The sequence below is a fragment of the Prorops nasuta genome, unplaced genomic scaffold (genome assembly GCF_024137725.1).
Source record: "Prorops nasuta isolate Cenicafe-Biocafe unplaced genomic scaffold, Cenicafe_Pnas_1.2 PNAS00013, whole genome shotgun sequence".
In the NCBI taxonomy this organism is placed as follows: Eukaryota; Metazoa; Arthropoda; class Insecta; order Hymenoptera; family Bethylidae; genus Prorops; species Prorops nasuta.
In genome coordinates, this window is record NW_027116810.1 from 6,387,453 (window position 1) to 6,412,426 (window position 24,974).

Below are 24,974 nucleotides of genomic sequence, written 5' to 3' on the forward strand. Positions count from 1 at the left end.
TTAATTTAATATCTAATATCTTATTCCTTTTAATTATGTCCGGGACTTAATACACGGTATACATATTAATTATATGAATTCTACCTCGACTCCACAAACCCTTTCTATGTATGAATTTAAGTTAACCACCCGTATATTGGGTACCATCCCAAACGTTGCTTAATTTTTTCCAAAACATTTTATGCGTTTAAAAAAGATCGATCATTCCAATAACTGACTGACATTCTCATTTCCTTTTTTAATTTATGTATTTACGTAATTTATTTAATTTATTAGATACAGATGATGCAATATAAATCTTGAATTTCATTTAATAAAACTTTCAGGCTCCCTTTTCTCTGTTTGTATTTTAATATTGTAAAGTGTCAAATTGTTCAAATTTTAGAAAGGGGGGAACTTAAAATTAAAAATTTCTGATAAACTCTGTTGGCGAATTGCTTAAAATATACTCTAAATTATTATTTTTTTAAAAATGTACATATATTAATATTTACAAATGCTATTGTTTAGTTGAAAAAGGTTTTTTTTATAAGTAACGGAGGAAATTGTTTTTCTATATGTTCATATATATATAGTACATATGTATGTACATACATATGTATTAGCTGTGTTTTATTTAGCTACACTTTTAACACTTTCCGTATTTCTGTCTTTGTCCATTGTATAAGTTGACACCTTAAAAAGTGCACAAAGTGTAAAAAGTGTAGCAACTTTATGCTAAATAAAACACAGCTATTATTATCTGAGAACGGGAAATGCATAGTGGCGTACTCTATGTGGGGCGCATGTGGGGCGTATATAATGTATACTTGAATGTCTTGAATTCACTACATATGTACAAAGCATGGACAAAACAAAATTCATTTATCTCCGCAATAAATAGATATCAATTTTAGTATAACACATTTTGGAATCTTTTTTCTATTTATTTCCAGAAACTTATTATATAAAAAATTAATATATCTTAATATATGTAAGTTACAGAGATGAATGAATTTTTACGTTTCTGGTCTAGGGCCCGGTTCCACAAGCCTTGTTTAGACTGGATTAAGTTAATTTTGCTATATTTTATGTCACATAGAATATAGCATAATTAACTTAATCCAGTTTAAACAAGTCTTGTGGAATCGGGCCTAGGGCAGTCTAGGGTCATTTAAACAAACGGGTTTCTCTTCTATTGGTGCAGTTGGTATTACACCATTTACAGTAAAACAGTTGGTAAGGATTTTAAATATTTTTAGTCAAGTCCGTCAAGTATAGGTAGAGTTGTCATAAATATTGTGGATATTATAGTTTTTGTTAGTCATGTTAGTTCTTTCTGAAGTAATTGTTTCGAATTTAACATAGGCAATATTTAAATACAATACATGTGATATAATGCTATTTTTTACAAATATTTCCACTTCTTGATAAGGTATTGGCTAACAGAAGGTTAGGCTACACAGTGGCTGAAAGCTCAATATGCTTATATTGTTGTACATTTCTCACATTTAGCCTGTAGTTTTTATATTGGGTTATCTTTTATGCCATAACTTTTGATTAATTTAATCAGTATTACCCATTATCATTATGAGTTGTCAAGAAGATTATAACATTGCAACAAAATATAAGGCTGTTCGTAAGCATTTAGACAGCTTAGGCTATGACCTGGGTTTTTCACTTGACTGTCTTCCTTTAATTGAAAAATTATTAGCTGATTTAATTCAAACCACTGAAAGCCTTAAACATTTTAAAGCAATTGCACAAGAAAATATTGAGGTAGGCTAGTTAATAAATATTTTTCTTTAAAAATTGGCTTATAAACTGATACATTCATATTGGTCAATTTATTAAAATCAAATTATCAAATACTTATGCATCAGTGTTCTTCAACTGTTGGTTATGATATTGTCACTTTTATATTAACAAAATAACTACATTATTAAAATCATTATTTTATACAATATGAAGTAGGGTTAACATTTTTTTCTTACGAATAAAATAATAAAATTATTATCTTCTAATAAGTGTCTTAATTTTTTTTAACATACAATATTTACAGACCTGCTGTAAACTACAATCTACAATTGATCCATATAAATGTGATAATATACGGTTAGTACGTGAATGTAATGATCTTCATGAACACTTAATTGCCATTAAGGAAACTCATGATCAACAAGTGAGAGATCTTAAAAAGCAAATCAAAAAATTAGAGAATGAATGCAGTGGCTTTCAATTAGCATCTTCTAGGAATTTAAAGAAAATTAAGGAATTGGAAATAGAGACATCTAAAAAGTCCAAAAAAATACTAGAGCTACAAGGAAAATGCTCCAAACCACATTTGACTAACCCTGGACTCGGTATTACAGAAAATTTGGACCAGCTTTGATTAGCTTTGTGAATAAATTTAATTATTAACTTCCTATTATTTCAGCGAATAAGAAGCGTAATTGTCATCCACTGAGAAGGCCTGCTTTAGAATGCGAGCCTTTACCTAAACCAAGTAATAGTTCACCATCTTTACCAAGTTTGAAAGCTGTGGAGCCAAAGACTTTTGATCTTCTAAATATGGCTGACCATAAAATGAATTGCTTAAGCTATGAGGTAAAAAAACTGAAAGGAGAACTTTCAATACAAATTGACAACATGCAAATAATGAGAGCTCAGGTACAATAATATCAATGATGAAACATGTATTTTTGGATTCTTCCTTTGTGTGGCATGCTTTTGTAATTTGTTTGTAATTAATATTAATCATTACTTTTATTACAGAATGGTAAGGAGCTTAATCTATTTGTTGTTTCGTTTAAATATAATTTATAATTTTTCTTTTGTATTTTAACATTTTATAAATATTTTAATTAGTGATCTATAACAATACTTTTTTATTTTACATAGGCTGCTACAAAGGAGAAAGAAATACAACGTCTAAGAAAACTGTTAGAAGGTGGAAGGCCTCATACTGCTGTGGTTAGCGATTGCTATTGTAAAAACATGGAGGAACATTTCAATGAATCACAAGATAACAGAGAAGTTAGTGAACTTAGAATATTGCAGCAAACCAAATTAGAGTTAGAGAAGGAGCTGAAAGGTAGGCTTATTGTAAATTAAAATATTTGATTTAATAATTTTATTTTAAAACTCTTATTTCTGTAGATGCATTGCAGAAACAGCATGAAGCTATGTCTCATGCAATGAAATTAGCAGAACGAAATGAAGAATTAGAGAAAGAATTAAGAGATATTGATAATATAGCATTAGCAGTAGAGGCTGATTGTAACACTGCTGTTAAAGTAAACCATATGAGAGTTTGTAAACTTCAGGTAAATCAATAATTTAATAGAATAAATTAAAATTAGCATCATTTATTTTAATTTTATGATTTTGTAGCAAAAATTAGATGATGTTGTGACACAAGTTCACGTATTAGAAAATGAATTAATGGTAGAACGTAGAGAAGTACAAGAACTTAGAGCAGATTTAACAGCATGTAAATTGGAGAAACGTAACATTCAATGCTTATTTGAGTCTGCTTTAGATGAAAAAAAGCAGATGACTGATAAAATTAACCAATTAATGATCAATGGTAAGTCACATATGTTGAAATATTTTCATTTTTGCTTTTGTTATTATTTATTTAGATTGTCCCCAGTTTTTCATATAAGTAAAATTGAAAAACAATTACACTGATAACAATCGCTTTTCACGATTTATCATCATGTTATTCTAGAAAAAAAATTAAATGAAGAAATAAGTAGATTAACTAAATTAAATGAAAACCAAAATCAAGATATACTACGTTTACAGTCTAATAATAAGAAGTTAATAGAGCAATTACATTTGAAAGAAAATCAAGCTGAAGCTAGAAAAGATTCTATACGTAGTGAGAAAGGAGATAAAAATGATCAAAGTAGAGGAAATAAAAATTTGAAGAAACATTCTGGTATTACCTTAGAATAATCCAATAGCTTATATTAAAGTTTGAGTAAATGCATTATAAAATTTATTTTATTTTGCTCGTTTTTTTTTTTTAAGGAAAAGCTGTGAATCAACTCCTTATGTACAAGATTTGGTTGATAATCTAATATTTATAAAAAAAAAATGTCCATTTAACCAACGAGCTACTGATTTCTTTTCCAGCATCCAAAAATCGGAGACATTCACATTCACCGCCAGTGCTTGACAGAAGTAACGATCATGGGCGTAAAAGTATGAATAGGGAGAATGAAGTTACAAAAGATACAAACAATATTCTTCAAAATCACATGCAAAAAATGATTAATGAGAAGGATGCGCAAGTAGCTTCTGTAAGTTGATATTATTTTTCTTTTGTATTAATACTCTCCTGCACCAATTTTAATCGTAACATAAAATTGACATAACTATTATGTTTATGCTCATTTTGTTGACAAAAAAATCACATGCCTTTCAGTTACAAAAGACGATAGGAAAATTGGAAACCGAGCGAGATTTTTATAAAGATGAATACAATAAACTAAAAGATCAATATAACAAAATAAATGGATCGGATAACGTAAGAATACTTATTACATTAGGGCAAAATATTTTTTTTAAGGAAGAATCCAAAAACTGATCGAGATGAATTAAAATTTCTTGTGATTCTTAAATTTTTGTGTCGTTTACATTTAGTATTTTGCATGATTAAATTACAAATTATAATAGATGGAGGCATTGGCACGAACGAATGAATTACATCGTCAACTAGCCGAAAAGGATCACGTTTTGGCGGAACTACAAAAAGAAAAGCATGAGCTTTGTCGTGAAAAATATAATTTAGAGTCGCGTCTTCAGAGTTATTGCAAGGACTACCACAGAAATTCTTGCAGCCCGTGCCGACAATCTCACACATGCAATTACCAAGTTTTATCATCTTGTCTCCAGGATAACAATAGTGCAAAAGTATAAAATTTACTGAATTTCTAATAATACATTCAAATTGCTTTGAATTGAAAAATATAATGCTTATATGTATTTTAGTTATTGATCGATCGATTGGAGCGAGAGAGAGATACAGCAAAAGCTGATGTTGACCGGTTAGTACAAGAACGCGATGCCTTGAGGGAAAAATATCAGGTAAGGATGGAGAGTGTTAAAAATAATAGTACAGCTATTAATTTGTCGTTGCGGTCGAAATAGGTAGCATCAGAAACACACAAATGTGAGCAAAAGTGCCTTAGAGAAAATTTAGTCGATGTACAAAATCGTTTGAAGAATATAGAAAGAGAAAGACACGATGTTTCGTTAGCACAGGTCACTCAGCGTGCAACGATAAGTGGGCTTGAAGATCAATTGGATGACTTGCGTAGGGAATTAAGGCGAACGAAAGAAGAACTAGCATCGCAGCGTACACAATATTTCCAACTCAAGTAAATTGTAGCATAAAATGCATTAATTTTCTAATGAAAAATAAATTAAATGTGCCCTTAATCGTTTGCATTTATATAAAAATATATGATAGTGAGATGGCTTACGTTGATAATAATTAAATGCTCTTTTACAGAGCTTTGCAAGATCAAACTGATCAAGCATTGGGAGACGTGCAGTGTCAATTGACTCAATCAGAATCCGAATTGACGAAGGCTGTAGATCGCAATCGTTGCATGGAACAGCAGCAAATGCAAATGGACCAGCAAGTGAAGGGGTTAAAGCAGGAAATTAATACTCTTCGCTCCAACATGGCACAACTGGATCACGAGAAAGATCAGTTACTGGTACAACAATTGTTATTGGAATGGAGGGATTTTTAAAAAGAGTTTTATTTTCATCAATTTTTATTTCTCGCAGATGCTACTGGATGAGAAAACAGAGAAAATCGAAGCTCTGGAAAGGGATATAATGGTGAAGGAGCAGCAAACAGTGGGAACTGAACAGCAAATTCGAGAACTACAGCACAAGAACGAGTAAGTTTATTTTATGTACATTTATAAAAGCTAAATTTTATAAGTAGATTCGTGGCACTTTTTAACATTTTATCAGCTAGATGTTGTATGGTCGTATGTACAATTACGTTAATAGTGGTAAATAAATAAAGATATTCTACGTTGGAGCGACCTGACAAAGCAGCCGCGACTTTGAACTTGGTGGCACAACACGTACTAAGCAAACATTGAGCTCACGGTTCTATCACGATAATGGAAAACGTCAATACGAGTCGTCCTTCACACTACAGAGAACAGTCATTATATGGTCAGAAAGTTCAATGACTTGATTCTGTCGTTCAAGAACTTTGCCAACGTGACCGTTGGGGGTTGACAACCTCCGCTACTCATCACGCTATTACTGTTATTTTCTAAATCAGACGGGTCGAAATTTTCATTGATTCGCTTGTACCCAGGTCTACACTCGCATCTGGCTTTAGGCTTTGTTTCGCTGTCCTGCCACAGAGTCTTCGGCATTCTTTGTGCAACCAACCACTCGCCTTCAGTGCAAGGGCCCTGTGTGTACAATTTATAGCAAGTCCTATTTATCACTACCATACCCGGTGTATCCTCGCAGCGGTTACTTTCATTTTCCGTGCAGTTGCCAATATTCTTTAAAATATTCGTGCAACCGCATACTCCGTTGTAGCTGATTCCATCTACGGATGGTCTCACGTTATAATCATACAGGACTATTTGTCCATTTGGACATGGTCCCCTAGTACCAATTTTGTAACAAGTTCTTTCTTCTGGGAAATATAATCTTCCACGTTTGCACGGTACGGGAATACAACTCGTTGAGTTCACTAACATGTATCCATTCTCGCAAGGTCCTCTCGTATGAACTCTGTAGCAGAGTCCATCGTTGTACGGAACATGATTAGGCTTGCACATGCATTTAGCTCTTATAAAATCATCCGGATCGTTAGTGTTTTCCGTAAAAACGAAATGGTGTCCCTTTCTGCAGGGTCCGATACCGCCTGTAGCACAAAAAGCGTATAATTACTTTTTTTTACAAATCAATGGTAAAACTCCGTTTGACTACTTACCTAGCTGATAGCATAATCCAGTGGGTGCATAATAATGAGGTAGAGAATTATGGCATCCGCATGTTCCACCTGGTAGAAATAATTCTCCAGGTTCGGTGCAAGGACCTTTGGTATAATGTTCGTGGCAACCTCCTCCACTTCCTCCCCAATAGTACCTTCCAAGTTCTCCTTCCGTTGAACAAGAACACGTTGCAAGACCATCCTCGCCCATTACGAGTAGCTCGCCTTTTGGGCAAGGTCCCCTGCTAAGTTTTGCATAACATTTTCCGTCCCTGGGCCAATAAATTTCTCCCTTCTCCAGGCACGGTTCAGGTTCCCGACAGATACCCCATCGTCTTTTTGAACTGTTTTTTTTTTTCAATTAAAAATGCACCAATTATAAATTTTGTTTTTTTTTTCAGACAAGTACAGTTAAACTCGCGTTACTCACGAGCTATGTTAGTTTTAATTTTCTTACCTCAATTTGCCAGAATTTTCTGGTACAGGAGCAAAGTACTGTCCTTTGGAACAAGAGGCTCTGGTGAAAATTGGATGACACAGAGCATCTCTGGGTGACTGTGCAGTACCAGGAGGACATCTGCATTCGGCTTTTATTCCTCCTCCGCCAGCAGCAGGTCCCAACTCCATTGTATCTGGACACGGGGCTCCAATCTGTAATGTGGAGCAATCAAGTGTAAATTAAACTTCCTGGATTAAGAGCAGTGGAAGGAAGAAGTGCAACTTGCCTGAAAGATTTTGTAGCATTTTCCGTCGGGTGGCCAATAGAGCAATTGCCACCCTCTCGGTTGTTCAGCACACGGATTGCTCGACGGATCAGCCCATGGTGGAGGCATTATTGCTGTCCTCACAGTCACCACTGATAAAAACCACAGGACGCTTCCCAAAAACAGCTGCATCATTCTGAAATCAAGACATCAACGTTAATCAACTTCACCGATTTATAACAAAGCTATACGTTGCAAACTATTACATCTATATCAGGATACTGAATACAAGATAAAAATGTCTGGTCAGCAGAAAACCGAATTGGTTCGAGTGAAATATTTTGCACTCAAAGAATACAATTTATAGTTAATTCCAATGGAGAGGCAACGAAGTAGCAACAATAACTGTTATATTCTTATTCACACACAACAAATGTGGCACAGGATAACTCTAAATGCAATTTTAATTTTGTCATTATGGATCAACACATCACGAGGCCCGTAACTTTTATCATCGAATTTTAATCACAACTATCGCACGATGAAATTTATATTAGCCACGCCACTTTAATTATAGATTTTGATACGATACAATTGTAAGCCTTGTTTCGTTACCTGTACTGCTCCGCCAAAACATTATTTGAGCGAAAAGCGCTGTAAGTTCAGGCATCGAAAATAGGCTCGGTCGTGCGTGTCCTCCCTCACCTTCATTGCCTAGTAATCTGAAGATTTGATGATCCGTGACGTCACGCATGTCGAGTATTATAGCTGTGATTATCAGCGCGACGGATACAGTATTGTATGCGAGTTTTATCGAGTGGCGGGTTGTAAAGAGATGCAAATATGGTTTCGTGGCACGAGATAGGAGATTGGAAGAGGGCGTTTAACCGGTTCGTCTCGTGCCTCCTTGTGATTTTCGCGCGTTGTTTGGGCAAACATCAGAGCTCGCCGAGAATGTTGAAGGAGCGGAGCGCGCACACGTTTCTGCGAGGGCAGCGGAATGAAAGAAATAAAATGACCATACTTTCACTGTTTCGCTATGGCAATGGCATTGTCCCCGACTGGCAGGGTTGGGATGACGACACGCATGTGAAATAAGAACGGCAGCTGGTCTAGAAATGCTGCGTATGTCGCCAAAACCGAAAGTCCATTTCTTTTCTCCTACTCTTCATTCTCGAAAGCAATTATTGCACCATTCGACCCTATTTTTTCTCGCTTTTTCTAATTTTCAAGTCAGCTTCTTCGGATCCGTCTCGCGATTAATTCAGAGATGATTTAAGATGTCTATTCGCATTCTCTCCTGCGTACCATCATTGACAAGCAAAACAGGCGTGCTGCCATCACACGCCAAGCCTCTTTGTTTCGAGATAATGTTCATCCCAGTTTTTCACGTAGTTTTATGAGACCAAAATTCTATCTCACGAAAATTGTTTCTTCGAAGAGTCATCATATCGAGCGCTATACTCTGGAAATTCCTTCTGCGAATCCTCAAGGTTACGCGAATTTATTTCTGCGAAGATTTCGTCGTATAAGCAGTTTTTTAATTACTTACGAATCTCTTGATTTTCTTTGTTCTTTCATAGATTTTAAGCGACGATTACTTATATCAGTTAATTCACGCACATGTTCTTTTGATTTTGTTTTTCATCAGAAAATTGTCTTATGGAATTTTTAAGCTAGCTGTTTATTCTGTGAATACAGAAGCAGAGGCGATTTTTTTGAATTTATTTCTACAAGGATTTCGTTGCGTCCATTTTTTTGTTGTTAATTTTGCGCCTTTATTTATCTTATTGATTACTCTGATTTATCTTGGAGGACTTTTAAACGACCACAATATTTTTGTTGACTTTAACTCACTTGACCAATAAGTACATTCTTTGTAAATCGTTTCGTCGAAAAATTCTCGCTTCAAATATTAAATTAGCAATTTGTTCCACGAATCCGCAAGGTGAAGCAGATTTGCAACTTCGCAACTACAAAGATTTCATCGCATAGATATAATTTTATTAATCACTGATTATTCTCTGGCGATCTAATTTATATCAATGAAATTCTTATAAGAGCCGTAAGGAGAATCGTTATGAAATTTTTGGAAAGATTTGTGGAGTCACGTGACCCGCATATATTTTTCTTGTCACTTTCGCGCGGCATTAGCAGCAGCCTATCGTCTTTGCGTCGTTCTGTTTCGTTCGACGAAACTGGAATTCGTGTAGTTTTGTAAAAAAGAAAGAAGGAACACACCACGAGCAGCACGTTACCTCGGAGGAATCTAATTATTTCCGCAAGTAATTTCGAGCACGCTACGAGCCGGCAAGGAAAGTTTTTCCCGCCAAAACTCCTCTTGGACATAATTTAGACACTGCTGACACTTGACAATGCGAGGCGGAGCTTTCTTTCAGGATTTTCCACTGTAGGAACAAGTTTTCTGTTCATTCTTAAAAACGCATCGCAATAACTGGTTTCCACTATCGCACGGTGCGATATGCCAGCATGAAAAATACCGTTGATTTATCAAGCGTACCAAAGAGAAAGAATTTCTCTCAATCGAACTTTCCCAATACGCGTTTATTTTCAACTTTAAATCAATCGTGATCATTTTGCAAAAGGTTTGTCGAGTCAGCGCCACGTTTGCACGCAAAACTATCCTCACGCGAAGGAGATGTCGCAGAAGGATATATATGCAAGGCAAATTTTGTTCCACTCTCGTGGTAAGAGAATTCAATGAAAAAATGATTAAGGAAAATTGAAATTATCATGTTTTCAGCGGTGCCGCGGAGATGAACGTTTAACGAGAGTTTCGCAGGTTTACAGAGATTGCACGCTTGGCCGAGCGTGATTCGAGGCTGAAGAAGAACATTGGACGAATGAGATTTCATGGAAAAGCCGGAGGTCCAAGATTCCGCGAAGAAGAAACGATATTCTGGATCCCCAGGCAGACAGGGAGGGAGCATCGGAGGAGTCGAGACTAGGGAGCTTCTTCTGAATTTCTTTCTGACCCATCGGCCTTTCGAGCTCGCTAGCAGCTCGGCTGCATTAATTAAAAACTTAAGGAACCACCGTCTCTCTCTCTCTCTCTCTCTCTCTCTCTCTCTCTCTCTCTCTCTCTCTCTCTCTCTCCCATTGCACAATTACTTAATTACCGGTTTAAGCGCGGGACAACGGCAGAGTATTACGTGATTACTTTCACGTTCCAACCGTGGCATCTCGCCTCGCAAGATGCGCCTTGATAAACTACTTTGTGCGCCGGAGAGCGTTTCCAGAATTGGCCACAACTGCCATTCCGCATTCGCTGGCTTATAGAAATGGAAATAGAGATTTGCCAATCGAATCCAACTCGAATCTTGCCAGTCGAAATTTCCTCGGTCCACGCACCGAGAACCCTTTTAAGGCTTCTAACGTTCTCTGGGATTCCTACTGCGTGGGTCCATTCTCCTTTTGCAATCCACACCTTCCGCAATTAATTTGTCAAACGACAAATCTACCACCAAAATTCTTTCTCTTGCTCAACGGTCTTCCACGTCCATGAAGAATGAACGTAGACTGAAATGGAGAAAGCATTAATCGATTAACGATTCGAGATTAAAATAACCAAAAAAAAAAAATGTCTAAATTGGGTGAAAATTATCGGTGACAGTATAAATTACTTTTTGGTCTTTTGTAAATTGAATGTATGATTATGTTTTGGTGAACTGGACGTCGAATCATGACGAGTCGTCCTGTATCAAAATTGGGATCCTGTAGTGCGTGCCGTTACTGTTGTCTACCGTCCGGGGACGATTATCGGTTTAGGTGAGAGTTGAAATTGTGTTGATTGACTGTAATGTAAATACGTGGAATTTCAATTGCATAAAAGTTTTATTTGAGCTATTCGTTAAGGAATCGATCGAGTAGCGTTGCGCGATTATTTTTTCGCAGCCCGGTTAATTGCGCGGAACAAATGGTGTTCTGAAATTTTACCATGGTTTTTTAAAAGCCTGTTAAGTAAAGTGGAGTCGAGAAATTATTTTTCCAAGTGAATTCTCGCCAGCTCCGTGCGTCGCCGGTCTGCCGGAGCTTCTCCCGATTGTGGACGATGCGAGGAATCGCTGCGCGCTTTAGTCCACTTATATTTTTCCGTGTCTTCCCAGCGCGCGAGGAGCAGGAAACGATGGAAAGTTGATCCATTAAAACGGATCGTAGGAAAACGAAAGCGTTACGTCACATGGTATCGAATAGATTTAATGAGCATTGCTCTATCTAGATTAATAATAATGATAAAATGCAGCATCGAACTTGTAACGCCTTCAAATCACCGCATTTACATTTCCATCGCTTATAAAATTGCTTGTTTTTTGTCTCGTGGCATATTTTACACGTTTCCTTAATTTTCTTGTTAAGAATTACTTTCTCCTGATGTAATGTAAACATTAACGTCCCTATTATATTTACTCGTAAAAATGCTACGAAATATCAATTTTTACGATTCTCGGCGAACCTTTGGAATATAAAAAAGTGGTTGCAGCAGTCTCTCTCTCTCTCTCTCTCTCTCTCTCTCTCTCGTGTACTTTGTTTACTGAAAGGAATTAAAGTGGAACAGTAGAGTCTTCGAGTTAAAGTGTCACACTGGATTACGTAACTATATAAAAGTAACTGTGCCAAGCGATGATCCCCATGTAAAATTTAAGCTCTGTTATTATTGGAGCATGGCTATCATAAGAATTCTGATGATGCATCATTATAGAGAAGCTTTATCTCGTGCTGGAAGGGCACCGTGGAGATTGAGACTGACGCAACGTGTTTCTACTTTCCGGAGAAATAAATAAAGAGCCTTGAATGCTGACATGATTTATTGGCAGTTTTTCGACGACGAGTCTGAAGAAAGTGCAGGCTGCCGGTTAATATTCCGTCATAAGTGTCGTTCCTTGCCCTTTTTCATCGACGCACATTTGCCAGCTCCGAGCAATGTTATACAATCTTCTATATATCTTTCTTCAACCATTACTCTTTATCATCCTGTATGTGCGTGTGTGATTTTTAATATCTATAAATTTCCACGCTTGCTTTCGAAATCGATTGTTTCAAGTAGATTGACTTATCTAAATTTGACAAAGTGATGATTGGTCACTCGTTAATGAATAATAATAAAGAGACTTTAGGAAAGTTGAAAATAAGCTTACATTCGTTGATTCATGACTGTGATGGAGGTCGAAGGTGGCCGTTGAGTTGAAAAAAATGTAGATTTCGGTCGAATCGGAAGTTCACATCACTGAGGGAGGATTCACTTTGTCCTTGAACGCAGGAACATTGCACATGTTTGTTGGTCCGTGTCAATGTTCCAAGAAGGGAGCACACGCTGGCTTCTTATCGCTTCGACTTCCGCGCGCTGACTGACTCGTGCTCGGATCCGTTCCGCGACTTCATACTCGTTACCTAACTCACCTCTCAAACACTCCGAACGTCCTAACTATATACGATTTACCTGCACCATCCACTCTGAGGAAAATCTCGCTTTTCGTCGTCACCTTCTCCAGAACAACTTTTCCAATCTTTAATCTTCCTTTAAAGAATCCTAACGATTCGAGCAAGACTCGTCCCTGAAGAAAGAAAGAGTATATAAATTATTCCATCACACCATTATCACTAGATTTCAAAAGAGAGTTAAAGAGTCGAGAAAAAATTGAGCTCCCAATACTCCGTATATGAAAAGTCGTTAAATCTGAAAGAGACTCGTGCAATTTGAACGCACGGATAAAAGACAGAAGTGAAAGGTGACGAATTTGAATGAACGGGAGAAAATCATAGAATCACGCGGAATTTGCGTGGTAATAATTAAGTGCATCGACGCTGCACGAATTATTGAATTCGAGACTATAACCTACCTGCGCGTGGGCGGGCCCTTGCAAGAATTGTCGTGCAATTATATTATACGCGGCAGGTTTGCCGCCACTGAAACACGCGACTCCTTTCAGGAAATCCCTAAGAGTTGCGAAAGAAAATCACCTTCGTCGGTGGATTAATGAAAATGTTTATTCAATCGTGTAGAAAGTACAGAGAACGCGAGAGAAAAGTGAATTGAATAAAAATCATTGTGGCTCGAGGCTCGGAAAGAAGCCGAACAAGCGGTATATATAAAATTACGGTGAATATAAAGCGATGCGTGACGTAAGAAGAATTTGGAAAAAGAAGAATGAGAGGAAAAAGGTGACAAGAGCGCGAGGTATTGTTTATAGTATAGCTATCGCCTTTCACTGTACACAGGAGGAACAGGGGAGGGATAAAATATTATCCACTCGTGGCGCACATATAATATGTTTAGCCGAAATTCTCATCGCAAGACTTTGGCGAGCGATTACATCAAAGACTCTCCTTGACGAGTGACCTTCCAAGGACCATCCATCGGTTAGCCGATTTTACCGGTGATCGTGCAGCAGCGGCGTGCACAATTGGCTCATTAAGCTGCTTCGAAATTCTCGCGTACACGCCAGATACATATCCAGTCGGTTGCATAATCCGAGTGGAGCCCTAAGGCGTGTATCCGGTAACGGGAACACCGTAATCGTCCAATATACTTTCGGGCCTTCGTCTTGTGCCGTAATGCCTCGGATGAACTGTTACACGAAAGTCCAGAAAAGAAAAACGCTCATTGATTTCTATATCTATATAGAGACGTAGCTAGCTAGCTGCTTACGCTTACCGTTCCAAGAAGCAGCACATAATCCAACGGTTACCCAATTCCGAGTAACCATCTCAGGCTTCGTTCCAGCGATCGCTTTTGTCTCGTTTGTTTACATATTTAACTCGGCCACGATCGCTGCTGGAGTTTCGACCAGTTTACCATGGGATTATCATACGATTTCAGCCACAATGGGGAGATTCCTGCTAGATGAGTATCGATCGAGGAAAGCGAAAGATATTAATACATTATGCATTGGAAGGATGGGTGTGTGACGAGTATTGTGTGAAAATTCAATGATAGATATGGAGGGAGAGAAATTTTTCTACGAGCAATCTCGGGAGTTTATTTGGAAGTTTCCGGGAGGTTTTGAGGTTAGGCTAGGGGTGTGAAAGAAAGAAAGAAACGGTTGTTAGGATATTGGGCGGATGGATGGCGTGCAATGCCCTCTCGATGTAACGTCGTAACGGTATATACGTGCTGGCGGACCGGAGCTTCTCAAAGGGCTCCCTGAGAGTGCGCTGCCTGGAGGTGAGGCAATTCTTTCATGGGAATAACAAAGAAACCTCTCGGGCCGATGCACTCTGACTCACGGCACTCGCACCCCCCGCACGGTCCACACATTTTACAACTTATGTATACAGTGTGCCGTGCCGCGCGTTCTCTCTCTCTCTCTCTCTCTCTCTCTCTCTCTCTCTCTCTCTCTCTCTCTCTCTGATTCTTTAATACACAGTTTCCATGTTAATTTCCACCAAACATCGCGCAAACTAACGTTGAAAAGTTGGCTAAATGGAATTTTCTTTGCACGCAGGCCACCACGTCAGCAACTCAGATCGAAAGTGTCCCGTCTTCAAGGACGGCGACCGAAGGAAGGACAATTTTATTCGAAGAGTGCTTCGCCGTTTAACTATTATCGTTAGAAAATTCGACGTCTCGCGGACCGCTGAAACTTGTACACGAAAATTATCCACGCTTCACATGTACGCGTAAAGTGCAACTGTCCATCCAATAGACTATTTGGAAAGAGTCCCTCTGTTTTTTCATTACGCCTCCAATTGGTCCGCTTGATAACTCTCGATCGCATCGACCAAGGACGAATCTGTAACTCTGGCGTAAGATTCCTCTCCTCGGTCTCGATTTCAGGGATCTCTCCGACGGCGGCCGAGAATGAAAGTGTCTCGGCTCAAGGCCACTGCCTAGCGGTACGAGATGATCCCAACAGTTTTCCTCGAGGATCTTGAAGAAACGTTAAAATTTTTCTGAATCATCCACGAAATACTTAACATGTGTAGATACGAGAGACGCCTCCTCCCGAGGAAACTTTTGTCACTCTGCCTGGATTTTCCAGCTTGAAACGGAAGATTTTTCCAGCCACACCGGAAAGTCGCGTCGACATTGAACAATAGTGGGGGAGAAGGATCTTTTCTCCGGGACATAGCAATGCTCGTGGAGTTCGGGTTGACCCTGAAGAATGGTAAAGGGCCAGGAAAATGGTCGCACTCGAGCGATGCGAACCGGAAGAATTTTTTAAGAAAGCTTCTATGCGTCCCACGAGCAGGCAGCACAGACCTGCACCGAGCGTGAATGCAACAGTCACGCAGGACTAACCGCGTCGAGTCCACGTGACCGAAAATTTCATTCGAGGATCCTTTGTCACTCTCGAGAATTCCCTCGGATTTTATATACGAAACTGGAATACACAAATAAGCGACTCGCAGGAACACCGCTCGGCGTCTTTAAACTTGTTAAATCGACTTCTCTCTTCCACTTGGGGGTCATCGACCTCGAAGGGACCAGTTGACAAATTTCTGTTGGATCGGTCGTAAAGTCACAAAGAATTTCCTGCGCAGCTCGATTCTGGGAGGCGATTAAATGCTCATAAAGGAAATGATCGCGCTTCGACTTCCGCAGTCACTTGAACGCTCATTTTTCCATGTTTGCCCGCGCGCGCGCGCGCACACACACGTAGACGCGCAGTGAGACCGGAGAATGCTACGTTGCATTGAACTTGTCCGTGCTCCAGCGACGAGCAGGAAGAAAGAAGCAGACTTTCGATTGCGTTTTACCGCGCAGCTTCAGCGTCTCCCGCGCGACTCTCTTCCAATCCCGGTCATGGCTTACTTCGGCTCTATGTCTTTTTTTGCCTTATTTTTCTTCCCAAGAATCCTTCGATCAGCGTCGCACCCTCGAGAGGCGAATATTCGCCTCTTTCTGCTAATAACAAATTTCGAGCTCTAAATTGTTATTACAAAGATTGTGTATACCGGTGTTAAGTATACATTATACGATTGCGCGTGCGTTTATACATAGGTAGTAGATGCAATGACTGAAAATGTCTTGAATACTCGTGGCAAACGAGATGCGTATAGAAAAATGCGTAAGAAATGTAAAGGAGAGTAGAGCCGATGGGGATAAATGAGAAGATTTCAATTTCCCCGATAATAACGCGTTTCGTGACGTCGCGTGATAATTTTTGATGATCCTGAAGAGTCCCAATTAGGAAAGCGGACATTTGGTTATAAATTTTCTCAGTTGGATCCATATGTACTTTCTATGGTGGTTTTCACTCACTTTAATAATCGCCAATCGTAAACTTTCCTGGGTGCGCGAGTGATTCTCCGAATAATGGGCTCAAGAGAGAGAGAGAGAGAGATGGGAAAATTATTCTTACATGTTCGAAACGATTTTGCCTGTTCTCCAGCGCGCCACGCTTCTTTGCAGCACGATTGTTCCACATTTCCCTCGATATTCTTCACGAACGGTACAGATACTCTGTTAGATTACATTTATAGAATAAATTCATGGATTTCTAGCAGTTGGAAGGATAATTTCACGGTGTTTCCTATCGAAAGGTTCATTTAGAGTGACGCTGGATCTTGTCGGACATGAGAAATAATCGAAGCATGACGTTAACTTGACAAAGAAGAGGAAGCCTCGAGGAAGATACTCTGTGTATCGACGCTCGATGATGATAGTTGGACTCGACCCTCGACAGTGTGTGTGGACTAGCTTTAGCCCAAGTGGTCAGAGACCATGGGCTAACGCGCGGCTAAAGTAAGACCACACTTTCAGCCCAGAGACAAAGGGCTAACTGCAGCCCGTACTTTCAGACCAGTTGGGCTAAATTTAGCCGATGACCTCTGACCACTTGGGCTGAAGTTAGCCCGTGGGTTCTGGGCTGGAAGTGTGGGCTAACTTCAGCCTCATACTCCCCTCGTAGATTCATACGCTTCCTTTACATTGGTAATGAGAGGCAAAGACGACGTTTGAATAACGATGCACCTCCAGTCAGCATTTAATAATCTCCGAACATCACCGAGGGCCAAGAGAAGCTTCTCTAATAATTTTCGTGCTTTCCAATTGCATTTCAGTATAGTAGCGAGAGAATCCAAGTTTTGTTATAATCAAGATGAATCGGTGAAATTAGCCAGGAAAAAGGAGCCAATGGTTAGCGCTGATCGATGCTAAGCAGCTAAATGTCAATGTCTCACTCTTCCTTTCTATTTAGGATCAATTTCTAATCGGTCAAGCCGATCGTTCGTTCGCCATTAACATCCTCGTTGACGAATATTCAATTATCATTTCCCATCGAAGAAAGCGTCCCAATGACACTTTCCGTTTCTTTCACAGGCGTTCACACTTTGCTTGCAATTTGCCTCTCGTTCGCCAAGTCGCGTTCTCTTTCTCTCTATTTAAGAAAATCATTTGTCATTGTCAAAAGGACAATTATCCACTTTCCCAGTTTCAGTCTCCTCCCACATGTATACGTATCGTATCATATAGGCTCTTTCTTTCCAATTCTAAAGATTGTTGTTACACGCGGGGAGAGCTTTTATTCTTCAAGTATATATATATATATATATATATATACAGGTATAGAGATTTATTTGAATTTTATATTATAGGTGCGTGGTATATACTCTTGTAATTGAGATGGGAATGACAGGTATGAATTTGTATATATAAAAGGGAAGTTTGAGGGACAGGTGTAATTATAGCGTAAATTGGCGGGTCGACTGGATGAGAGGAGATGAAAATGGGGGAGGAGAATAGAAAAGAGTGCGAGTCGAGATGGGAAAGAATAGCTAGGCTGGGACGTGTGGCAGGGACATTCCGCGAGCGAGTTTTCACTTTCGCGGAGGGGCACGGTACAAGGAAGAAGAGAAGATGCCTGTGCGCGGAGTCTGCATGCTGTTCTTCGTACGCCGCGCCGACCGAGCTGTAGTCTCGCCTCGGACGAGAGAAAGTCTTTGATCTCTGCTTTGTAAGCCCGAAGATACGACGCTAACGTTGCAACGACCAATTACGCAAGCCCCTCGTAATCGTGAAAGATGGATGGATCATTGATCAAACTTGCCCGAAAACTCTCAACCCTTTATATATATATATATATATATATACGGGCAGGCAAAATGCTACAAATTTGTAGAAATTTCTTCATTACGCGCATCTTCCGTAAAACCTTGCAAATTGACCAAACTGCCCAAGATAAACATAATAATCGAGAAACGCGCAAAGTCGTAGAGCAAGAAGAGCGAGTGAACGTAAGATTTCTCTTAAATTGTGAAAAAGTGCGAATAATGATAGGAATGATGAGGTAGTTTTGAGGAGTGGAGGAAGGAGGTTCTCTCTCTCTCTCTCTCTCTCTCTCCGGAGCGCGAATAACTTCCGTTTTCCGCACTTACGACGTTCTTCGGAAGCATTCGGGTTTTCCTCCTCTGGAGCATCGAGGATGCACTCGATACGCGTGCATGTTGGATCGATCATGGATGGTTGAGCTCGATTTGTCCGTGTGGCTCGGAGTAAACTCGTGTCCGCGGTCCACGCGGAACTCTCGAAGAAACTGCAGCTGTGCTATCCGGAAAACTTTCGTCCCGCTCCTCCACTTCCGTTTCCGCGCTATCGTTTCATTCTTCCACGGATGATCGAGCGGAACATTAGAAATGCATCAATTAAAAAACCAGATTCTTTCATTGAATTGCTACGCTGAAACTCGTCATGTGTATTTTCTAATTCGCCGATGGTACCAATGGCTGACGTCGTAATCATCGAGAGGAAAACACAGAATGGTGCAAGCTGCCATTTGCCCTTGTCCTCTTTCGAGAAAGCAGTTTGCGTCACTCTCCGCTGGGTTAACGCGTGATCCGAATGAGAGTGGCCGAACCGTCGATTCGATGATACCGCCTACCGCAATAGCAGAATTTTAAGCCGGTGATCGAGCCGAGGCATAGGTAAAAAACAAACCTGAAGGACTCGTGATTGTTGGGAGAATTCCATTAGTCAACGGGTCTGTCCTTGAACACGTAGGCTACTCGATCTACAATATTCCAAATAATAATTCCTATAAGAAAGCTGCAGAACTGTTGGAATTTAGCTGTAAAACTGCTGTATGCAACGCTCAGTTGCACCATGCGTGAAAACCATAGGAAAATCCTGCTAGTGTTCATAGTTTGCTTGGGAGGGAAGCCCAATTGCGAAATGATTGGTGATGACTCTGTTTCTCCTGTTCGTTTTGCAGGATATGCGTGGATCAGAGTGCCGAGCAGGAGCGACAAATACGGAATCTTCAGATGGAGATAGAGAATGTCCAACGACAACTGGAGACTAGCTCGTCCGATCGTGAAAATGCAATCCAGGAAAATAGGAGGCTCCAAGATGACCTGGCATCCGTCAGCTGCGAGGTTCGAACTCTTCACCGTGAACTGGAAACTTCTCGCGCGGAGGCCTCTGACCTGAAGAGACAACTGCAGACTTACGTCAGCGAAGTTCGTCGCGCCGAGGAGCTACTGAATAGAAAAGTTGGTCTACCTTGTACTTCTCGAAACGCTAAATTTCCCAATTAAGATCAATGATCGAGCCATTCTTTCTTCCTATGCGATAAAGCTGCGCGTGCGTTTCGCCACTTCATTTTCTAATCAATAATCTCCAAGTTTTCCTTTTCGAATAATCTGTAAGTTGAATCGGTTCAAACCAAGTGGTTATATATTTGTTGTAGGAAAATGAGAGAACGGAGATGCTAAATCACTTCAGAAGTCTGAGTCTGGAGGCTTCGGTGCTGGAAAACAACAATCACAGCCTGGAGTCTGAAGCCGCCGAAGCGAGAGGGGCGCTTGAATCGGCAAGAGACAAGCTACTCGATCTGGAACGTCAGCTGGCAGATAAAGAATCTTTGACGAGGGAATATGAAACTCAGGTACCTCGTTGAACCAACGCTTTCAAATTTTAGACAGTTTGGCCTGTGCGCACGCGCCTCTCCGACAATTTATGCAGCACCTTGCATCGAATATCGTTCGATGGAACTAATGGCGCCTCTATTGAAAATCTATTGCTTCCATAGCGTTAATTCAATCGTCCGCTACAAGCTTTGCAGTTAATTGACAGATCCGATTGGATGAATCGTGATCCTCTCGATAATTCGTTCATTCATTCCTTTCAAAGTTTATATTAAATTTTCACTCTAACGCTTCTCCCTTCTTTTCCAGATAACTCAGTTAACGCAGAGTGTTGCGAGCCTCGAGGCACAATTACGTCAACAAACGGAGCAACGCGAGATGGCTGAGGCTGACTTGATTGCCGTTCGTGATTTATGCATGAAACTGGACCATCAAAAGGATAGTTTGATGCTGCAGTTGGAAGATAAAGATACGATGAAATCACAGGTATGGATTAATGATTCTTCATGGATATGTGTGTACAAGAAAAAATTTCATTTCTCCATTCGTTTTAGTACGAGAATCAGCTGGCGAGATTAAAAACTGAACAAAACGTACAACAGGATCAACTGAGCAGGGATCGAGCAGCGAAAGATCGATTGGAGAGTCTTCTGGATGAAGCTCGTCAAGAATCTATAAAGGCACAGGCTACTAATCAACAACTCCAGAATGAGATATTAAGACTGAAACATAAGATATCTGATCTGCAGGGTAAACTGTAGGTGTACTTGTTTTTTTTTTCTTTTTTTTTTAGACTATATTTATTAAATACGTTAATAAAATTATCATCCTATTTTATCGTACAGATGTTCTGAATCGGCTGAGCTGAGACAGTATCAAAATCAAGCAGCAGAGTATAACAAGCAGATTATTGAACTTCGAAGACAAGTTACCAATGAAAGATTCGATCGTGCCATGAAGGATGAAGAAAGTCGGAGGTAATGTATTGTGCTTGAATGTTTTCTGAAAAGTATTAAACGATAGATATTTGAGAAAGCATATTAAGAAATGTGCGGAATCCGTCCTGTTAGATCTAGTCAAGATCGTACACGGAAAAAGGGCAAAGATTTTGAATATTATTACTCCGATGGTGAGAATGATTTAATTCAGCTCAGGTAAACATTCTATTGTGGACGGTACACCAGCTTCTAATTAATCATTCACAAATTGAATATATTCTATTAGGCAAGCGGAACGGCCAAGTTTGATGCAAACCTGTCAAGAAAGACCCAGGTAAATTCCTGTATTCTAATTTAGACAGTGATTAATGAAAAACATCGTACTTTGTACAAAATTTCAGTGCATCCCAGGATACCATGAGAGTGCGTAAAATGAGTCCTGTTAATCGGACGAGCGAAACCTCTACCAGGTAGATTTGTTAGAAAATTTAAGAATTTCTTAAGCGATGTAAAACTTAAAAAAAAAACAAAACGAAAAACATTTGTTTAGAAAAGTAAGTTGGACTACGGACGAAAACAAAGGAAGTGAAATCAAAAGTAGAAGGTATATGTCTTTGACAAGTTTTTTTTTTAATTTACGTCAACGGTAAATCTCTCTCTCTCTCTCTCTCTCACTCACCCTTTGTATGGTCCTGTCAGTAACTATTCTTCTGAAGCGTACTGCTTATAGTTACCAAGTCGGGTAGCAAAAGCAGGCCTTGTTGAAAGTAGGAATTTCTTTTACGTTATTACTGAGCGCTACAAAGAAGAGTAAATCCCATTTATTTCATAATTATCTAAACTTGTCGTTACCCGATTAGATTTTCATTCTATTTTTCGGCAGATAAAATTTTTCTGCAGAAAAACATCTTTTAGTTAGAAAATTATGCAGTTAAAAGAAAATAATAAATTGAAGATATCGATGAAAGAATGGAAGAAAGTGTTAATTCATATTTTAAATATTTTCCATAATTTGACACAAGCGTTTCCACGTAGCATAATCTGCGCATATGCGATATGACCCGTTCGACATTAAAAACTTCCTACGAGATAACGAATAAAGAACATTTCCTTTAACTAAGGCTTAAATCTGTATATGAGATTCTTAAAGTATGCATTAAATCATTTTCTCGAAAAAGCGTTAGCTGACATCTTTCATCGATGTCTTCATTTGTATAACCATGTCAATTGAGAAAAATTCTAGCATTAAAAAAACTTCTAAAATCTGATTTATCTTAAAATATATCAAACAGAGATTAAATCACCTCAAATTATAAAAAGACATACATTTACAAGTAAAATGTTATTCGAAGAGATTCGAATACTAGATTGAATGAACACAGTTAGGTGATCTGAATAAAGATGATAATGTAATTTTGAGCGAAACGAAAAGTTGACCTGAATCTAGTTTATTTAGAGAAAGCCAGGAAATAATATTTTAAAGGTAGATTAATCAGAAGTTTTTAAAGAATTTGTAATTAATATATCTTATTAAGAAAAGAATAAAACTGATAGGCGAACAGGCTCGTTTGCTGGATCGACAGAAAACGCTGACGATAAGAGAAAACTGTGTTCGGGCTATTGTGGGAAGGAAGAAAATAATAGGTACATTCGATAGTAAATTTGTGCAATATCTGAAAAAAAATTATAATGACTGATACAAAAATTGATAGATCAACATCCACGCATACTGATTTGGTCGAAGAATCTAGTCTTGTAAAAGAGGATGATGTGTTTGGTAACGAAGCACCAAATTGTTCAGAGTCTTGTCCATCGGAGGATTGTACTATAAAGTGGCAAAGGTAGAACAAATAATATTTTGTGCGAAATATTGGATGATACTGTAATGATTGATCAAACAAAAAATGATAGAGGAGCCGACTGGTTGAAGAAACCATACACAGCAGTGCCAACTATCGTCTGCGTGCCTTCATGTAAAACGACGGTGGACTATGAAAGAAGAGCTTCGCGTGTCTCTCAATGCCGCTGCTTGTCTACTAGAACAGTTGTGTGTACCTGTCCACCAAATAGAATATTATCGAAATGCTGTTCTCCATGTAGAAAAAAATTTTATTCTCCGTGCGGCCATTAATTATCTTTCAATTTTGATAAAAATTCCATTTTATTTTTTATCCACTGTTTACGTTTAATAGCGTTGCCTGCAATGTCCTTTTTCTTTGATAGTAAATATATTGAGATTTATAAAGAGTAGTATTTTTGTACGGGCTTCATAAATGCAAGTTATCAATTATTTATGTTTATTTGTTTTGCAGGTCACTCAATTCTACGCCAGACAGTTTTAACGTAGACTTAAATGTGGTGATTTAGTTATATCTAATATATATTGATCAATAGATCTTTGCAGAATAGAAAAATGGAATTGATGAGAGATGGCAAAGGAACTCACGAAGGTATAAATTATATCGCTGATAAACAGGAACGTCAGTTGTCACCCAAATGCAAGTGTAAATTGGAAAGAAGTTTCAACAATTTTACAAGAGACCATACGGAGCACGAAAATAACGTGAATTCTGCAAAGGCCAACACTTGCCCAAGCCAGTGGATTAAAGATGCTTCAATTACGAATGGACGAAAAACAAGGATAGTCCCACATATGCGGAATAATCTAAATAATAGTTATAACAAAAATAATTGTATATGCGCGCGAGCACCGTCCATGAAATTCCCCAAGTGTTGCGATATTAGATTAAGGACGACCAATTTAAAACCACTTAATAGCAAATGCGATCAGCGGGATCTGAAAAAAAGTCTTACCAATTTGTTGAGTGAAATCTCTTTCAAGTCTGCTCCTTTGACCGGTAAAATAACCAGTACATTGAAAAATATGCGAATAAGAAATATGGAAGACAGGCTTAATGGAATTATTACACCCAGTTGTAGTGTTACAAATAAATATAAGAATGATTTTACGATTGGTAAGGGGGATAAAACTGAAAGCTCGTTTCCTTCTAGCAGCGCTCGTCGAGGAATATTAAAACACTGCTTGTCGATAAAGTGTGATAAGACCGTCAGTGATTTTAACAGCGAGTCTGCACCTATGCAATCTGGAATTGAGCCAAAAAGCCTGAATAGTATGTATTTCGATTATTGCTTTTGTACGGGACCAAATATTTCCCCTTGTGGTGTAGATCGAATTTTATCCGACGAAGAAATTAAATCTGTGCCATTGAGCATAAGAACAAACAATATCTGTAAATGTAGTGATTTTGAGTTAAACAATTTTCGCATTGTCCCTAAAAGTTACAAAGGAGTTTCGATGGAGAAAGAAACACCATACAAATCTGTAAATTTTTCTAATAAATGTAATGTTAAAGTATGTACGCAATTAGACGATAGGATGAATAAATTATATACTGAAAATTTAAGCAAATGCTGCGGTACAACAGATGTCGACTGTTGCATTAGTACGAAAGAAGCTGCTGCTGCTACTGATGAAATAACGTTTACCTCTAACTTTTCCAAAAACGAAGAGTATGT

At 38.7% G+C, this 24,974-nt stretch overlaps 2 protein-coding genes across 4 annotated transcripts; one reads left to right on the forward strand and one right to left on the reverse strand.

The window, feature by feature from the left end:
- Positions 1-1,264: 1,264 nt before the first annotated feature.
- Cep135 (Centrosomal protein 135kDa) lies at positions 1,265-23,942 on the forward strand. Of its 3 annotated transcripts, none has more exons than XM_066734786.1 (22): positions 1,265-1,758; positions 2,042-2,342; positions 2,417-2,649; positions 2,881-3,073; positions 3,139-3,305; positions 3,373-3,568; positions 4,123-4,289; positions 4,415-4,516; positions 4,666-4,902; positions 4,981-5,076; positions 5,140-5,369; positions 5,504-5,714; positions 5,788-5,903; positions 19,845-20,124; positions 20,322-20,519; positions 20,809-20,985; positions 21,054-21,256; positions 21,345-21,476; positions 21,570-21,653; positions 21,724-21,771; positions 21,839-21,907; positions 23,750-23,942. In XM_066734786.1, the coding sequence occupies exons 1-22, from the start codon at positions 1,570-1,572 to the stop codon at positions 23,802-23,804; spliced, it is 3,684 nt and encodes a 1,227-aa protein (XP_066590883.1). In that variant the 5' UTR covers positions 1,265-1,569; the 3' UTR covers positions 23,805-23,942. The 3 variants fall into 3 exon arrangements, with proteins under 3 accessions (XP_066590883.1, XP_066590884.1, XP_066590885.1); XM_066734787.1 differs by having other exon boundaries at positions 2,417-2,586; XM_066734788.1 differs by lacking the exon at positions 1,265-1,758 and having other exon boundaries at positions 2,045-2,161; positions 2,233-2,342.
- On the reverse strand, positions 5,935-13,026 carry LOC136778174 (uncharacterized). The gene is made up of 5 exons (XM_066734796.1): positions 12,831-13,026; positions 7,696-7,870; positions 7,428-7,621; positions 6,971-7,314; positions 5,935-6,901 (listed from the first exon to the last, which is right to left on the reverse strand). The coding sequence occupies exons 1-5, from the start codon at positions 12,842-12,844 to the stop codon at positions 6,183-6,185; spliced, it is 1,446 nt and encodes a 481-aa protein (XP_066590893.1). The 5' UTR covers positions 12,845-13,026; the 3' UTR covers positions 5,935-6,182.
- Positions 23,943-24,974: the final 1,032 nt, after the last annotated feature.